General features: G+C 37.6%; 1 protein-coding gene across 1 annotated transcript in view; it reads left to right on the top strand.

The window, feature by feature from the left end:
• Nucleotides 1-227: 227 nt before the first annotated feature.
• The window catches only part of NCK2 (NCK adaptor protein 2), a gene marked incomplete at its 5' end in the record, with an annotated part of 32,838 nt that continues 14,068 nt past the window's right edge, over nt 228-18,997 (top strand). Inside the window, one exon of the mRNA XM_082498750.1 lies at nt 228-453. Within this exon, the coding sequence (XP_082354876.1) occupies nt 228-453 (226 nt within the window). The remainder of the gene's footprint in view (nt 454-18,997) is intronic.

An 18,997-nucleotide genomic window follows, 5' to 3' on the forward strand; every position in this document is an offset into this window, starting at 1 on the left:
CATATTTTAGTGGCAGAAAAAGCAAGAAAGGTCAATATGACTTCCCTTATTTTTAAAAGAGGAGTTCCAATCCATGAGGTTTTTCTCTGTATGGCTTTCTCATTTTTCTCTGACCCTTTTCTTGCTTATTTCAGAGGAACTTGAGGAAAAAATTGAGTAAGAATTACATGATATAATTTACCAATGAGTATATTGTAATATTTTCTTGCAGAAGGACTCCATGAAAGATGACAGAAGAAGTTATTGTTATTGCAAAGTGGGATTACACTGCACAGCAGGACCAAGAACTTGACATCAAGAAAAATGAGCGTCTTTGGCTATTAGATGATTCCAAGACATGGTGGAGGGTAAGGAACGCGGCCAACAAAACGGGATATGTGCCATCAAATTATGTGGAGCGAAAAAACAGCTTGAAGAAAGGTTCTCTGGTTAAAAATCTAAAAGACACATTGGGTAAGTCCTTTTGTATTTTGGAAGACTTGATGGGTTTCATATTGGGAATGTAATGTACATATAAATATTTTGTAACATATTTGTTAGGATTTTCTTAATCCTTAGTCTGAGGTGACATGGTGGATGATGGAGGGAGGGGGAGAGAGAGAGAGAGAGAGCAGGAGTCGGGAGAGAGTCACATGGACAAATCTGTAACAGGTTTTCTCACATCACATCCAGGAGAATAAGATGTTATTTTTGTTCCGGTTTGTCAGAGGTTGTGTATTTTCAGCGGCTGAAGAACTGTGTTTTCACTGAGATACCAATTACTGATTCCTCTCCTCCCATGCTAAGTCCTCTCACTCAGAAATAGAACAATGTAAACTGGATTGTTCAGCATAGCTGTCATAGCAAAGCTAAATCGTATTATGAATGGGATTACACGATGTGGCTATGTGCAATGTCAGGGGTTACGGTTCTCTGGTCTGAGATGTTCCTTCTTCCAAGTGCTTAATACATACTCTGTTCTATACTTGCACATAAATTCTTCACAACTGTGTATCATGCATATAAAATAATATACCTTTGAAAAATTTTGAGTATATTTTGAAGAAATATATTTGGAAGTCATGTGACATGAAAATTTGTTTTCTTTATTTTTGCAATGATTTTTAATGACTCTTCAAATTACTAAAAAATAAAGGAATTTGCATATGGCTAGAAAAGGGTAAACATAGCAATAAGTGATCGTTTTACACACAGAGGCAAAAAAAAAACCCTACTAGTGGTATTTTGGGATGTAATGAATAAAACAGAAACAGATGTGCACCTGGAGGTGTTTTGAGGTTATTTTTTGCTTGTGTTTTGGGTTTTGCCTGTATTTTCTGAGGTCTTACATAGGGAAAACTTACTGTGTTGCAGTTTGCTGTAGAAAACAACAGAAAAACAAGAATTTGGGATTGGACTTTGTAGAAAGCAAAAAGGTTCACTTGAAAATAACATGGCAGTAGCTCGTGTAGGTTTATCGCAGCTGTCCTGTGCTTGTGTTGTATCTAACAGGTTAGGTTTCTTGGTCTCTTCTTCATTACCACGTACTGTATCGCTGAGCTGCCATAAAGTACATGGTAATTGAGGACTACGGGACAGGTGGCAGGCAAATAAGGTTATCACAAAGTTTGCCATGGCAATATTTAAAACGGTAGGTGTTTCTACAGATATTCTTGGAATATACTCATTACAGTGCCAGCAAATGTGATTATGCCTTTTTAAAGATTTCTTTAAAGAATAAGCTCCAACATCAATTGATTAGTTAAAATCAAAATGCCAGTTGTGACTTTAAGCTCCTTTTATACGGATTTATGTTGTTTAAAATATATATATATTGTCTAAAAGCTACTTTATGAAAGGATTGTATTTCTATTGTGATAATATATCAAGTGTGTAAAATGTGGACAGTATTTACTTGATGCAAATAAACACATTTTTATTTATATCCAACAGAAATGTGTTTAAGTGAAGGAACAGGGATGCGTTCTAGCATATATGCTTGTTTACCTCCTTGATCTTAACAAAGCTGCATTCTGCAGGGTGCTTTGCTTCACTATGGTGGCGACTGACAAAACTGTGTGAGAGCAAAGTTTGGTGGTTTCATGGCTGAGCCTTTGCAAGTGTCGCATCTTCCAAACCTCAGCCCTTTGCACGCACTTAAATGGGTTTTTAAGTTCTGAAGGACTGTTATTATAACCTACTGATTCCTCTGTACTTTTTCTAATAGTTTTCTCTGTGCATTGTTTGTTCAGCTGAGGCAAAAAATACCATGTGGTGGAGCCTTGCTTTTTCTTTTGCAGTGACCACATGTACCTGCTAAGCGTACAGAGTGCAAAGCACCTCTCGTGCTCTTTTATGCTCGTACATCCTGTGACAGTAAGAAACTGCCTAAGCCATGCCTAACCCACAAATTGGCTCAGGATATTCTTAACACCCCCCAAAAAAGTTGTTGCTTAAGTGTTCTTTTTCTTATCCTCTAAGTGAACTGCTTAGCATAATGAAACTTACGTCTGTGCTGTGCACCATGTATCTGTAGAATTTTCTTTTTACCTTTCCTGAATTGAGTTCTCAATTAAACCATAGTCTTTAAGTCTTGCTTTTGTTGCTGTACAGTAATTTCCTATTCAGAACAAGAAGAGCATGTGTCCTTCCTTAGAGGATCCTTTGTTCTGAGCAGCCATCAAGAATGAACTACTTTTTTTTTTTTTTTTTTGAAACAAAGGCTTGCAAATTGCGAGGCTGATGCTTGATCTAGTGAAACAGCTTTTGAAAGTTTTGCTGTGCCCAGTGAAACAAGTTCTTAAGTTCTCTTTATAGAAATATGTCTCATGTCTCATCAAACATGCCTCTCCTAAGATCACAAGAAAATTCATATTAAAATACCCGCTAACCCAGCATAGATGGGAATGGCAGTCATAAGTATTAGTCCTTAAACCAAAACTGTTCAAAACTGTTTCCAACTTTGATCTTGAAGTTATTACCAAAATATCAGGTACTGAACTAAAAAAAAAAAAATTAGTCATTTAATAATCAGTTAATAATTAATCATAAGTCTTGTGAAATCTCAGGAGAGAAACAGCGAGCTCCTAGCTGCTTCCAAAGGCAAGGCTAGCGGGCTTTAAAGAGAGGGACCTGACATACCTGGACCCATTTGCGGCACTCCAGCAAACGGTTCCTGCCATGGAGATGCGCTTTTCCCTATCTTTGCCTTAATCAATTACATTTCCTTGTGTTGAAACATATGTCATCTGAAAGCATTGTTATTGCACAAATGATGCAGGGTGTGGTCTATGGGATAGCCCATAGCTATCTCCAACTCTTATGCTTATCCACAGTAATTACTGGTGGTTGATTTATACTTCCTTCCATATATTCAATAAATATGAAAAGTGCCAGCCATAGTTCAAATTGTGGCAGACCCCATAAGAGCTATTACTATTTAATTAATAGTCCCCGTAGTTGCCTATTGAAGGTGCATCATCTAAATAGTTCTTAATCCATGTAGTCTGTGTTTTAATGAAAGTTTATGGCACCTGTTAATACATCAGTTTCTCATATATAAAAAGCCAAATAAGCCATGAAAGTTTACTACCTTTACAAAGTTGTCTTCATCAGGAAAACTTTTAATCTCATCAGAGAATGCAGTCATGCCTGTTTGATGCTGAAAACTAATTTTCCTGGAACTCTGTTGACCGTCATTAATTGAATCTCAGCCCTTGAATACTTTATTAATAGAATCCCATCAGCTTTACCATTGTTTGGCTTGCAGTTGGTGGAAGGTTAATGGGCATGTGGGTACCTAAAACACACATCTTGATGGCTTAAAACATGAGCCTGTTTTCAGCAATTTCTTAACGCTTCTGGAATTTCCATTGTATTTGAGCATTTTTTGAAAAGAACATAAGCAAATAAATTGTGTTCAGAGTTGGCTCTTTTGAATGTGTTGAGTGCATGTTAAAATGCTGATTGACACTGAATTAGCATATGTACATGAAATCAGTTACTTGTGGACTGAAAAACCTCTCACCTCAAATCTCAAATGATCCTTAGTAATTTCTGAAGAGGTACTTTTGGATCATCTTACATCTTTTTACAAAACAATAGCCCTTTCTGCACCATTCACTTTCTTTCCCCTTCTAAGGACTTACTCTGTTATACAATATGTTCTTTTAGTCCTGTCATCACGGAATTTTTCCAAAACCTTTAGCTTTCCTTAAGTGGCTTGGAGACATTTCGAGACTTGTAATTTTTCTATTGATGGCCATCTGTTTTTGTCATCTTTCTGTTTGATATACATTACTTCTGTGTTCTTAAATCTCTTTCTTGAGTGAACTCTAATGGATACTTAACTATAACAGCCCGGTTTTAATTATGGAAATGTAGCATATAGGCCACCTATTAAGTATTTTAAAAGATTCATCTTCTCATTCCCTTTTTTGTCTTAACTGAGTGATACTGCAAGTAAAAGTTAATGGCAATTTAGCCATTTCAAATTACTCTCTTCTGTTTGCTCATATTGAATTAAATCTGGTAATTATTACTATTCTTTAGGCAAAAGCCAGCTTCCAGGCCTGTGATTAAAATTTCATCTTCATTCATTATAGCGAAGTTTAAAATAGTTTCTTGTACAGTATTTCTTTTGTGGGGAGGGTATTTTTTATACATTTCGATTAAGTCTTGTTAAGCAAGAGATCTCCAGCATGCATCTTCCAAACTGTAATTTTCTGTAATATAATTCTTCCCATGAGCTGGGGGTGTGAAGGAATTCTCATACCCATTTGGATGGAGCGGGTGTTTGCCAGCACCACCCCCAGAGCTGCCTCTGACCGCAGCTCCACGGGTTTCCCCTTCTGCAGCAAAGATGATCTCTGCACTCGCAGGCTCATCTCTATCACGCTGAACAGCAACCTTATCTGGAGGAAGCAAAAATAATTAAGAAGTCAGTTGTTTGTGTAAGCAAAATAAAACTTCTGCATTTTTTCCATCCCTTGGCAAGTCATTTTCCTGGCAACAGCACAGCTCCCCAGGCAGCAGCGTGCCATGGGTGACTGATGCGTGTGATCCAGCAGCAGGGTGCCATTTTCATGGGAATCCACTATTTTCTGAATGTTACTGCTTTTGCTTCACAACCAGCACTGAGTAATAGGGATTTCTTAAAGGTGCCTGGTCTTGCTCCCTTTAGTGAGCAACCACATAAGAAACCTTGAAGACATATCCACTCAGTTCTTGGTGTGGGTTTTTGACCAGATGGCCAGCAAAAGAAAGAAGGTTTATTAAAAGGTATTGAAAGAGAGATTGGACACGAAGAATATGGGAGATGTGTTTGCAAAATGCATAGGAACAATAGAAACACTAGAGATGAGTGTTGGCAATGATGGCAAATAACAGTAATCTTGATAACATTTCACAGAGATGTTTAAGTTGCATGACAGACTTCAAATGGCTTCTTTATTAAGCTTCTGTAAGTCAGCAAAACATTTCAGTAACTTTTTAGTTTTAATTCACTCAGTGTGCCAGATTTTCATGTTGAAAGTAAGAATTGCTGAGTGAGATTTAAAGTACAGAAACCAGTCCTTATTTGCATCGCTGTTCCTAGTACGTTATTTCTGAAGTGTTGTGAGCATCCAGGAGCATTTCTTGTGTTTGTCAGCCTCCACAGTGTCTACCTGGGTCAATCTGTAGATCTGTGCAGCAGTTCCCGAGTGCTACATATACTGTTGCTTCCAGGAATCAACAGTTTTATACCTCCCCCCATCTCCCCTGGTTATTTTTATTTATTTGTATGAATTTTTTTTTTTTTTTTTTTTCACATTTATAGCTTCACGTATTCCCATTTGAGACCTACTTAATACCACCTTCACCATGCCTTTCTGGAAATTGCCGGGGAAATTAGCTCTTTTTTCTTTAGACAGTCACTGCTTAATAACAATCAGAAATGCGGAATAAATTGTTTCTTAATGCAATATTTTCTTTAACATTGGAAAACACCGTTGTTTAAGAGATTTAGTGCATTTCCTTTTTAGATACAAATATTTCAACTCAAATTTAAGCTATTACGATCATATTTCTGTATAACGTGGTCATGAAATCTCATTCTCCAAATAAGTCATCAACCTTTAACACTCTGGTGTGTGGGTTAGTGGTCTTTATTTTTTTTATTTTTGTTTTTGGTTTTGAGGAATTTTTTTCTTTTTTAAAATATCTTAGTGGCCCAATTTCAGTAGTTCTAATGTGGTATGTCTAGTAGGTATAAGAGCTGTCTGTTAAAGGAAGTACTTCTTTGTACAAGGTGGTATTATGACATTCATGAAATTACTTCTAAATCTTTTCTTGAGTACTGAAATTTGATTACTACTTAAGTCTTCACTGGTGAAAGTTACTTATGTGACTAATTGTTGTGGTTTTTAACTGAACTTTTCCCAGTTCTTCAGCACTAGTTTTTAAAGTGTAATCATGAGATGCATACATAGTATTTCTGGCACAGTTCTAGCTATAAATTGAATCTTCTGTACTCTTTGCTTGATGAATTTGTGTGTGTTTGTCAGCAAATTGCCTTAGCCATATTAGCTGCAAGATCACGGAAAACACATTAAATTGGTAGCATGACCAAGCACTATTTTATTTCTTTATTACTTGTTTTCAATTTTAGTATTTTCTGGACACCGTGTGGGTCTAAAATTTACTACAGAGTGAAAGAATGGTGGAAATAAGAATAAATACGGTATCATTGTATAAGTATATTGTTGTATAGTACAGCCTCTTAAGCCTTGTAGAGCTCATGTTAATGAAAACAGAGCTGCCTTGTAAGACAAACAAGTTATTTTGGTCTCTTTAGAACTTCAAGTTCCCAATGTTGTTGTACTTCCTTGTCACAGACCTGCAAGAAATGCTAGTCTTTCCACTCAAGAGCAAGCATTTAATAAATTTGATTTAAAAAAATAAATAACCAACCAACCTTCAGAACTTTTTACAGTATGTAGCTACTTGTTAAATTATTTCTCATACATAAAGATTTATAAGAAGGAATGATATGAATTCTTTTGTTTAGCCAAACATCTCTAGTTGAAATTAGAAGTAAAATCCCCTTGTAGGAATTCAACACAAATAAAAGTATTTTTCCTGTGTCACTTCATGTTGCTTTGAAGCTTTCTAGCTTGTCAGAAAATGTGGGCATAGGCAGTAGTGGCATGTCTGTCATGTCTCTTGGAGGACTGGATGAGGGTAAATTGTCTGTATTGGCATTTTTAAACAGTCAATATACAGGAATTTAAGTTCATCTTACAAAGAGGAAGTAGTAGAAGTTTTTATATACGGCAGAAATTCTTGCTCAGTTTCCTAGAATCTGTGTTAAAAGAGCTTATTCCATGGTTGAATTTGTTCAGCAAAAACACTTTCGCTGCTGAGCTTCATCCTGCTTTTTAGTTGCATTGCTCAAAGGAAGTATGTTTGTTTGTGGGGCAGCGTGGCAACAGTGGTGACTCTTCACCCGTGATGAAATTGAGGAATATGGTTTTGTGGTAGCAAGAGAAACTGATGGGAACTCTGTTTAGGTGTAGTGTCCTTGGTGGTTTGAAAAAAAAAAAAAAAAAAAAAAAAGCTGGAACAATTGTGTTTCTTTCATCGTGACAGTAATAATAGATCAGTCTGGTTGCATGGATTACTGTCATTAGATGCTGAGAAAGGAGAAATGGGAGATGCTCACAGTGATTTCAAAACAGAGAGATTTCTTCCATTTCCATCTAGAGCGTGTGGAGTTAGGAGCTGGTGGAGCTGGTGGTGCCGATACCACGTAGCAGATGATTTATAAAATGAGGAATTCAAATGCTTTGCTACTTTCTGGAAACACATCTGCCTCACGATCATCATCAAAACCTAGACTTAGCTTAAGCGGCTATTTTCAGTTCATTGATGATCTTTGAAGATCTAGAGACATACTGAATAGCAGTAGCTCTGCGCGTGCAAAATGACAGAAGATATTGCTGACACGGTAGAGTCTGCTATCTCGCTAACATTTTGATATGTACACAATGGCAGAAGAATATGTTCATTTTGAATTACTGTTACTATTACACATGTTAAAATAGCTACCCAGAATGCAAAAGAAACTTACAAATTAATGGTTATGGACCTATTGTAGGCCTGTAAAAATTTAAATAACTTTATGCATATCAATTACGTCCAATGAAAGTAGCATTAAAGGAATTGAAGTCTCTTCTTTGTGGAACTAAGATCAGACTTTCTAAAAAATACTGTGTTATAATTTCTAAAGGAACATGTGCTGCAGAAGGAGAAAAATCTAAAATTGCAGAGTATTTTGTCTAATGCAAAAAAAAAAAACCAAAAAACAACCAACCAACACAAACCAAAAAAACCAAACTCTAAAACAAAACACAAACTTTGTGCTTTTTTGTTACTTGCAGCAAAAAGACTTGAAAGCAAAGAAAATTGGTAAATATTCTGGAGAACTCACGGTACAGAGTAATGCTTCTTTTACTACTTGATAAAAGACTTTCTCTGCCAGATGTACGCATCACGCCTTTTATCTGATCTGATAAAGCCAAAAGCAATAGTGAAAGCAGAACCTGCAGCTTGTTGCAGTGGCCCCGAGCTCCAGTGCTAGTTGGTGATGGGAGCAGGTTTGCTCTTTTTTTGGTTTACAATTGCATGTATTACGTTCTGCTGAAAGTCTGCTTTATGTGAATTATTTATTGGGGTGGATTATTTAAAGGATTTGCTGCTTCTAGCATTTGAAACAAACATATAATGGAAACCATGCTGCGTTCTGCCTTTCAGCAGATTTTTCTAATATGGTGGTTGCAGTAAAATGTTGTAAGGCTGAAGGCATAAAGAAATCTTGCTGGTTTTAGTCCACACTGAGTGAATAAATTTGTTCTTTGTATTGTAATAGAAGTTTTGTGTAATAGGTACTTCTCTCCCCCTTCCCCATGCAGTGCGTATGCATGCTTGCAGGTACAATTTGACATTTACAGATTGCAGAACGAGTCTTTATTTTAGTCATAATTATGTTTTGAAAAGACAAAAGGATCGCCTTAACTGAATGTGGCTGCGTGTACTGGTCTCTTTGGTGTTATTACTTTCCTCAGCTGTCACCTTTGAGGACCCTTGGTTTTGCCCCTCTCCGAGCCAGTTATGTTTCAACATGTTGGCCTTAGAGCAAGCCCAAAAATTAGCTCCCAAGGTAATTTCATTGTTCCCTATTAAAGAGAGTCACCCCATTGCCGGTAGCTCATCCTACACCTTGTTCCAGCCGTGGAGGCAAAGCCTTTTGCTCTCTTAGCCTTAAAAGTTTGTGTCTGAACTCTCAATTCTTTTGATGTTTCATTTTTTCCATAGAATAAAATCCTTTAAGCAATCTGCTAATTATGTCTTCTTCTGAGGCACTGAAAATAGAGTATGTTTCTTTCCAAGTAGTGTATTGTACTGGATTTCTTGTGTTGGGATTTCTTCCCTTCTGTCCTTTCCCTCAGGTTCCTGGGAGGACTGAAGTCTGCTGAAGCAGCAGAACTGGGGTCACAGTGTGGGTCACCACATTGCACCGTGCTACCTAGGTTGGACCCTTCCCATAAGCATGTGCTTATGGGGGGATGCAGTAACCACAGTTCTTCAGAAAATGTGGTCTCTGCGCGTTCTGCATACTGTCCTCTCCCTTAGCTTCACATCCTAGTGTGTGAAGGTGGTAGCAGAGAAGAAACAGTTGACAGTAGCTGATTTTGACGTCTTGCGTGTACCTTGTTTGGTGTGTATAGCTGGGTCACCCTTCTAAAGGCCAAACTAAGACAGCTGGCAAAAATCACTACCCTGTGTATATACTGTTGGGAACACCATTTTCCAAAGAATTCCGGTGACTCAAAGGACAAGCAATTTTTCTATATTGAAGTGACAGCAGTTGCTCTTTCTACCACCTGAGCATCATCGGGAAATTCTTCTCATTTAGATGTGGGTATTTCCTCCAATATGCATCCCTAAATAATTCTTTCAGTATTACTGGAGCGCTCTTTTTTTTTTTTTGAGGCCTTGGGCTGCCTTAACATTTAGTCTTCCAGGGTCTTTCAGAATATTAATTTGTTTCTTTTTCTCTTCGTGGTCCCACTCGGGTTCCATTGCTTTGTGTTTCTCAGGTTTTTTGAAGACCTGAACAATAAGTGGCCATTCTGTGACATGTTTTCATATCATTCAAACAAAATTTTTAAATAAGCATTCATGACAAAAAGAAAAAAAAAAAAGGGCTTTGTCTTACAGTGTACGAGAGAAATTTCCTTCCTTTTTCTGAGTCTCAAAAATGTTATGTGGAGTGCATCCATAATGCAGGAACCGAGAAGCATGGAGTGTATGCAGACATCCAGCATAGACCTGCTATGGGAGAGAAAATGCCCACTTCTGTTGTTTTTAAGGAGGAGGGTTCCAGTGGCAGAGATGGCTTTCTTTGGGAGTTGCTTCGGCAGTAAACATGATTGTTTACTGATGAGTAGTTTTTGTGGTCTCAGCAAACAGATTCGGACAGACAATGCTTTTCATGTGAATGGGTGGTCAGGTTGGCCAGGTGGGCATTCAGGAGTGCTGTTTCTACTGGATGATTATTTGTAGCTATATTTTGCACCAGAAAATTGATTTAGGACTTTGGCTGTAGGCTGTCTAAACTATATACAGTCGTTGCCATCAGTCCTGTTTAGCAGTCTTTGAGACCTTGTGAATGAAAGAAAATGGGAAGCAAATGAAAAAAGAAAGGGAAAATGTGTTTTGATGTAGTGAAAACACTGTTGTTCTTGTACATGGGTTCTACCAATTTACAAACCTGTAAGATGTTTTTTAATTGTTCATTCAGGATGTTGTTCTTCAGAACAGGAGCTGAATTATTACTATATTACTTACTAATTCGTTACCGAGTTTTAATCTGCAAAAGAAACTGTTTTAGGCTGTGTGTGAGTCGTGGGGTTTTGCATTTTGGTTGTGAGAGCCAAACCTCAGAGGAGATGGGCTGTTTTCTTAAGCAAGCCGTTTTCCCCTGTTACTTCCCCTTCAGTGATGGGAAGGTCTGGTTTTGTGTATGTAGTTGCAAATAATCTGAGAACCCTTGATTACTGAAGCCAGGGGCATTGCAATTCAGAGAGAAAGTTAGAAAAGAAAAGGTGGTATTTGTGTTGCTTTCCTTTCTACTATAACGCTATAACCTCAAAGAGTAGCTGACCATGTTACATTCAGGAGGGACTATCATAAGCTTTTTTTGACGGTGAGAGATTGCCCTTCAGTCAGTATTTGCATCGTTTTCTTCTAATGCATTTCTTTAAGTTGAGGGGCTGTATAATTACTGCTTTGTAATTTATCTGTTCAGGTTTGGGCTAGATGATCTGAACTTCAATCTGTATTTCTAACACCTATTAAGCCTTTCATTTGCATGTACAGAATTGAGAGCAAATTTGAGCAAACAAGAAGTGAAAAGACCAAGTTAGTACTATAATAACCTGTATCCAAAATGGAATTATTCCATCTCAGTTGCCTGGAAGAGTCTTTAAATTGGAGGGTTACATTCATGTTACATTCGGGGTAGTCTATTTTGTACTTGCTGTATTATTTATTTTTTTAAAACATAAAAAATTGTGTGGGTTCATGTTAGTTACTTGGATTTGTATCCCAAGCTGTGCTGTGTGCTTCTTTGACTTCATATTAATCAAAATAGCTAAATATAAATCATCTTTCCATCAAATGCTGGAGTAGGGAAACATAAGCTGTGGTATATTTACTGAGGGTTAGGAGCCTGTATTGGGCTATTGCAGTTTGGTGCACCTCATACGTATTAGAGATTTCTTTGTCAATATTCTGTTAGTTTTTATGAAAGAGAGGCAAAACAGTGTAGCTTTCCTTCTCTACATCAAGGGGACAGAAAGCACTGGGAAGTCCTACAGGGCTACTGTGCCTTCTCCCCATACCTTATAAATCTGTTCTTAGAATGATAGGGCTGCATTAGGTTTAAGGTAGTCCTAGTTATTTTTCCTTATCGGGGACATCCCGATAAATCAAGATAAATCCCAAAATCAAGAGAGCATCATTAATAGGGTTACAAAGTAGGTGGAAATATCTTTAAATGATCTCTGTTTGAAAGCAAAGACAGTGTATTTAAAGCAAGATGTCTTCAGTTTAAATTTGTAGATGGAAAATGGAACCAAAGTTCTTGAGAAACCCCATTTATTTTAAATGCCTTCTATTTGAGACTGAGACTGCAGTTTGCCTATTCTATAGAGGATTTAAAATCACAAGGCCATTTTAATTTTGCCTAGTAAGACTTCATCTACTTCGCTCTTCCACTGGGGTAAGAACATACACTACGTGGTTGATGGAAGCCTTTGGATCTTATGTTTGATGCCCTTGGAAAACTCTGTTGACATATGTCCTTATAGTACATCTTCCATTTTATCCTCTTGCTCTGAAATCCTCTGGGTTTCCTGTACCCAGGAAACTCATTATCTGGTACAGGAATTTGAATGTACCTTTCCTGATAATGGATAGGCATGTTTAATGGTCTAAATTACAAGAATTAATGAAGTAGTTGTTTTTAATACGGTTGTTGAGTTGATTTGTTTATGGAGGCCTCCACGGCAAATAGTGTTTGATGTATGGGAAACTTTGACACTACTTTTTCCTGTATTTGAAAAGCGTGGTGATAAAGCAGCCTGGTTGTCGAAATGTCAGAATTTCACTTTGACATTTAAAGAAGAGTTTCCATTTTCTGATTTGTTCTAGTGTGGCTTTTTTTGATATTGAGCTTCTTAAAGAAGACACAAAATGTCATTAACAGAGCTGTAAGGCTTCATTTCTGTATCACAAATGCAGTTGGAGATTTCTGGAATTTATAGCAGTGTCCTTTGAAGAGTGCTATTGATGGAGATGTTGCTTCTTAAATACTGACTATCCCATATGGATCTTGGCCTTTGAACGTTCGCTTGGAAACTGGATGTGTAGGTGGAGGGGGAGAAGAAGGAGTGGGAGGTTCCAGACTGAAAATGTGCAGAAATAGTTGGTTTTTCTTTCTATGTAACAGAAGAAACTTTGGTCTGCTGAATTCCTTTTCAATAAAGAAGCAAAGACAAATTAATATTATAAAAATAATAGTAATAAATAACATAAAGCTAAATGAATGTCTGATCTGGACATTCCAGCTGTCAAGAATTTATGTGTTCATCTCTGTATTGTTTTTTTTCTTAAGAATTTTCCTGAAAAATTAATTACTTTTTTCTTAATACATTTTTTTTCTGTGTGACACTGTCACTTTGCATCCTTATTAACTGTATGCATTAATATGCAATATAATTCAGAGCCTTAGTATTAGGAGATGAATTAACTTATTTGATAAACAGAAAATAGTCATTTTTTTAACTGCATGTATGTGAAACCAGATGGAATTGCAATTCTATTAAAATGCACAAGAAAAATCATGATTTTAAGTATCTTAAATAAAAATTGGCTAAAATGTTGAATAAATGTTACCTCTAAATAAAAATGGGTTTTGATAAAGTTACTTGTTTCTGTTGCATCTAACACAAAACACCTGATTAGTAAATTGAATGAGAATTTCTGGTTATCTTCTCTGAAGATTTTTAGAACTAGGAGAGCTGTTCTGTAAAATTTGGTTTTATATTTGGGGGAACTAAAACATATTCCTGTCTCAGCTGAAAGCAATTTCTTAACTTTTTATATAAGTCACTAAACTTAACAGAAATTATTTTTAAAATATTTTTTTCTAACTCTTTGAGATGACTATTATTATTCAGTATTTGAACAAGCTCTTGCTGTAGGTATTTATACTGGGAGTTCTCCTAGCTTGTTTGTTTGACTGCCTTAAATTTATCAGCCTCAATCTTGTTTCAGCTTTTTAATGGAAGTTGTCTTAATAGACTGTAGTAATGTTACACTTTTCAGCTCTGGAGTGCCTTGTTTCAGTTTGAATTATAATGGGTTTATTTTTAAAGAAGAAAAACATTTTAAAAATCTGATTAAAATGAAAATATTTTCATTAAAAGCATACTGCATTTAGGGTCTTTGTGGTGGCTTCTATGATAATTTTTTTTAACCATAAAGCAAGTTGCACTGTTTAAAGCATTGTACTATAGAAGGAGAGTACACAAATTGAGATTCATTAAAATTTGTACGAAGAATTTTACAAGTAACTGCTTTGGGTTTGGTTTTTTAATTCACAGAGGAATGATGAGTAATGTAAAGAAATTTCAGTTACTGGGTACTTTGTAATGCCAGTGAAAGATCCTTTTTTTCATTTTTTTTTTCCCCATAAATAAATTTTCAAACACTCATTCATGTTACATTTAAAACCCATGCTTTGACAGCCTGCATGAGAGTTGTGGCAGCGTGGATAAGATTTAAAGCAGAAGCTGAAGTAACTGTCTCCCAGAATTTTCTCCCTTTTTCCTCCTCTTTTCAACACCTTCGTTTTTGTATATTGGTCAGTTTTATACCGAATAGCTGCGAACTTAAGTGCTGAAGTTGAGCATCATGCTGAAAGGTGTGGCCATCCAGTGCAAACTGGGAAGTTGGGCCAAGGGTGTTATCACATGGAAGGAGGGCAGCGGCACACAGCCCCGCCAGCCACAACCCCAGCACAGGGACTGGGGGCCGAGGGGCACTGATGTGCTCCTGCTGACCCATCAAAATCAGCCCGATGTTGCATTCATCTCAATAAAATCATGCCAGTTAGTCAGCTTTTGACAGAGCTGTGTGTCATGGGTTCATTTTTGGGTACCAACTTGATTGCAAAGCAAGTCTGTTTGGGGAAGGCCAGTTTGGGCAACTTGGGGGCTAGGGGAACTAGGAGGTGGGAAGGCAGGGATCTTCACTAGCCCTGCCTGCCTGCCTTTCCAAGTGGGCAGAGCATCACATTTCTGTTTTTGGAGGGTTTAAAAAAGAAAAGCATCTACGAAATTTAGTTTAGAGAGAGAAAACCATAATATACCATTTTCTACCCGCCTTTGTTTCTGACTGTACATGTAAGTGCACTTTTAATTCAGCTCTAGTATCAGTTCCTGTGTTTTGACTAGGTAATACAGCATAATATAGGTTTTTGATTGAGAAAAAGCTTGTATTTGTAAATAGACTATGAAAGACAGTAGCTGGCAGTATTTGATGTACTATTAATTCAAGATGTCTATTTGATAACCCTTATCATACTTGAGTTAACTCTTTTGCTGATTTACAGCTTTGTAATACTGTTTAATAGCTGATGGAAAACTAATTGAAAACGTAAAAGGTTTAATCCATAATATAAAAATCAGTTCTGACTTGTTATGAAAAACAATCTATTAAGATATCTAAATATAGAAATAAAAGGAAATATATAAAAAGTTGATTTTCTAATTGCCATGGGGATAGGGAAAGTAACAGCATTACTCAGCAGCATTTGCTATTATATTTCCAGCTGCATAATTAGACTTAAAACTAGCTACCCCAAAAGTGAAGGACACCATTTAGTAGAAATCTAGTCCCTTAGAGAGGAAGTAGTTTCCAAGATCTCAGTTGTATTGAGGGATATTTGTTGTTGGTTTTGCAGTGGTAGGGTGTAGGGGGAATCTTCCCTTAATTGCTCTCAATATTTTAATATGAAGTGATCGAAGGCTTCTTAAGCAGTTGTATCTGTCGTTCATTCAGCGGCTGGTCCAGCCCAAACCATGACACATGGTCTTTTTCATTGAGTTCTGGATTGAGGAATCCCATTCTGGAGATAGTTTAGTGTGGCCTTTATGATTTCTCAAAGCAATATAGTTTTCTTGTATTTGCACCTTTTTTCTGAGACGCTTTTTTTTTTTTTTGTCCTGTGAATTTGATTTGATGCACAGATAAGCTACAGAAAATGCTTTTGCTCACGATTTATGTATTAAAAATCAGGGAAGGTTTTAGAGGTATAGGTTGGGAGAATTCAGATGACGCTAGTTTCGCCTTCCAGCTATTTCTCAGAAATTGGCTTTGGGTATTGAGTGACCTTTTTTTATATACAGAAGATGTGAGAATGGAAGTCAGTGATCTGAGGTATCAAATAAACTTAAATTCCTTTGGAAAAGAAATTCAACTGTATTTAGTCCATTTAAAAGTTAAGCTACATACAAGATGTAATAAACTTAGGGAGCAGTTTTGGGAGGGGGGTGCTAGACAATTTGACTGCAAATATCTTCAGTGTTTAATACGTGTTATTCTTAAATAGAACTTAATCAAATAAATGGGAGTAAAGATAAGCCTGTCGAGATGCTTTATACAGCTACATCGGTGAATCTGTTCTTTCACCTCTGGAGATGAGCAAAAGCAGTTAAAATACAAAATGTGGTCACTCATCAGTTTCAGGCAAGGACACCAGCTTGCAGGAGCACGGAAAGACTCGTCAAATGAGTCCTCCTAAATTAGGAAAAGATAACTGTTTTGTAAATGGGCTTTTTCTAGTAAAGGTAATATGTAATATAAACCATAATTAGCTAATGGATTATGCATTTTTACTTGTGGTAAAAAAATCCCTTTCTATACAAGTGTTATGTATCTATTTGTTAAAGTGTGTATTTGGATAAAGTTTTAAAGATAATTAAACTTGTTTATCCTGAGCACCAGTTTTCATGAAGATAGTAGCTACGCAGCCTTGTTTCATTGCCTTCACTGAAAGCAGAAGAAGGAGAGAGAAGCCCTTCTTTCGGTTTCAGCAGGAGAAGGCTGAGCAATCAGGGCATCTGTGCTGTCTGACAGGTGGCCAAGCTTTGGGCCAGGAGTGTGGCCAGCATGGCAGAAGACATGGGTAAGGGTAGGGGAACCGGCACTATCACAGCGTCGGACCAGAACGGAATTCCACTGATTGAGGTTTGGGGCTGGGGAGAGCTAAAGACATTTATTTCCTGAGGGCGCTTAAGGGGCACGAGGTGGGAAGTCTGAAAGTGCTGCAGGGAGAGGGCATTGGAGGTGTGAGCCGGAGGACATACAGGTACAATGGGAAGGCCATCACGGGGACAAGCTGGTAGTGAAAGGGTGCAAAGCTAGGGTTTGCACAATAGGGACTTAAGAGACAGGAAGCAAATTCATAGGAAACTGGTCTTCCTTTGGCTTACTGCTTGCAAAACAAGCTATTCTTTAGAGCTGCAACTGAGTGAGGAAAGGAAGAGGGCACAAAGTAATGGAGGAGGCACGTTTCTGAGTCTCCCTAGGACTAACCTCGGGACCAGAAGGTTTCTTTCACTGCAGAGAGAAGGAGGATTTGCAGTGGATCCCTGCTCTGGAAATGGTGCTAACCATTTTTTTTTTTTTTTTTTTTTTTTAATCTCAGCTATATATGCACCTAAAAATTAAACCTACTCGCATCACTTGGCAACTTGTTAGTAAGAATGAAAATGAACTAGTTTAGTGTGGATCAGCTGTAGATTGTGAACTGTGTTATTTCCTACAAGACACTATAACATAAAAACAGGCTTTCTGCTGCTTTGCAATGCTTTTGCTCCCACTCTTTTCGCCCCACTTGACAGCTAATCATTGCTTTAGGTTTCTCCTTACGACAGCTAGTTGTATTACAAAGGATTATGGCTTCAGGTGGACTGTAACCAATGACTCGGTGGGAAAATACAGTTGTATTTCACTAGTAGATAAGTTTTCATTAAAACAAAGGCAATAAACATGCCAAAATGATGACTGCAATTACAATTATATTTGACTCTTCCAAATGTGACTCCCAAAGCGCTTGAATGTTTTGTTTTCCATTAAATTCTTTACATGAGTTTCATTCCATTCTGACATAAGAATAGGGGATACCTTTACAAATAGTAGTAAGCGAACATGTCTGTTAGTTGCGAGTAATGGCAGTGTTTACTCTTCCAGAGATGACTCATGTAGGTTGTACTTCTGTTTTTTTTTAATGGAGTTGTAATATTTGTTGTAGATGCATACGAAGTTTATGATCATCCTAACTTTATTCTTGCTTAGCTATGACTAGCCATCCTACTAAATTATATTTTTAGACTTGTTTCCTAAGGAAATGAAGCTTACACTAGTCATGCTGTCACAGTCAGCTGTCGTCGTCCTTCCATCTGTCCGCCCTTGATAACTCAGCCAATTTTAAGCAAACTTGACAGACCGGCAGAGATAAACTAACTAGTTCTCTCCAACTTATTGCCTGGGAGGGTCATTGCTGGTGTCCCTCAACTGCAGGAGAAGCCAGAGCAACCCCAGCTCTTTGCTCAGTCCAGGCAGGGCTGAAAGGCAGCGGGGTGCCGGGCACCATGCTTGGCTGGCCAGCCTAACGAAGGTAGGGAGGGCAACACCAGGGGAGATGGAATACACTTTGAGGGCAATTTGGAGATTGCAGTGGGGCAGCTGGAGGTACGAGAAGGACCTGGGGCTGCAAAGGCAGTCGTGTGGTAAGGGGGCTTATTGTGGATCCTGCAGGAGATGAGGGAGGCCGAGGAGGAGTAGTGCAGCAGGAGGCGTAAGGAGAAAAGCAGGAACAGATTTCCTTCATTCTGCTCATGGAACAACTTGTTTCCTCTTCTGTCATAGACGCAGTTATGAATGTAGTAACCTCACAGAAAAAAATGAGTGTTAAGTAATGTTGTGCATGCCTTTCTCTATGCCCGGCTGCAGATGGATCTCTGTGTAGTTAGTTACTTTGGTCAAACCTGCTGGAAACAGTGTCTTTGGTGCATGTCGCTGGTATTGCAAAAGACTAATCATTACCATGCTATCAGCCTTAAAAAGTTTGGTTACATTAAATGTTAAGCTTAAATTGAAGAGCTCTGAATGCCTTTATTGATAAAGAAAAAAAATGAAGGTCCTGTTAGCCCCCCCCCCCCCCCCCCCCCCCCCCCGTGTTTTTACGGTTTGTGTTGAATGGGAAGGATAGAAAGGAACATTTAAAATATGAAGATGCAGTTTGTGGAAAAAGATACAACTTATGAAACTCCAAGTGAAAGAAAGTGTTTGGATGATAACCTTTTGCTAAATGTTCAGACACCTTTATTGGACTTCAGAATTTTTT

Source organism: Vanellus vanellus (genome assembly GCF_965231255.1).
Source record: "Vanellus vanellus genome assembly, chromosome: 1".
Lineage (NCBI taxonomy): Eukaryota > Metazoa > Chordata > Aves > Charadriiformes > Charadriidae > Vanellus > Vanellus vanellus.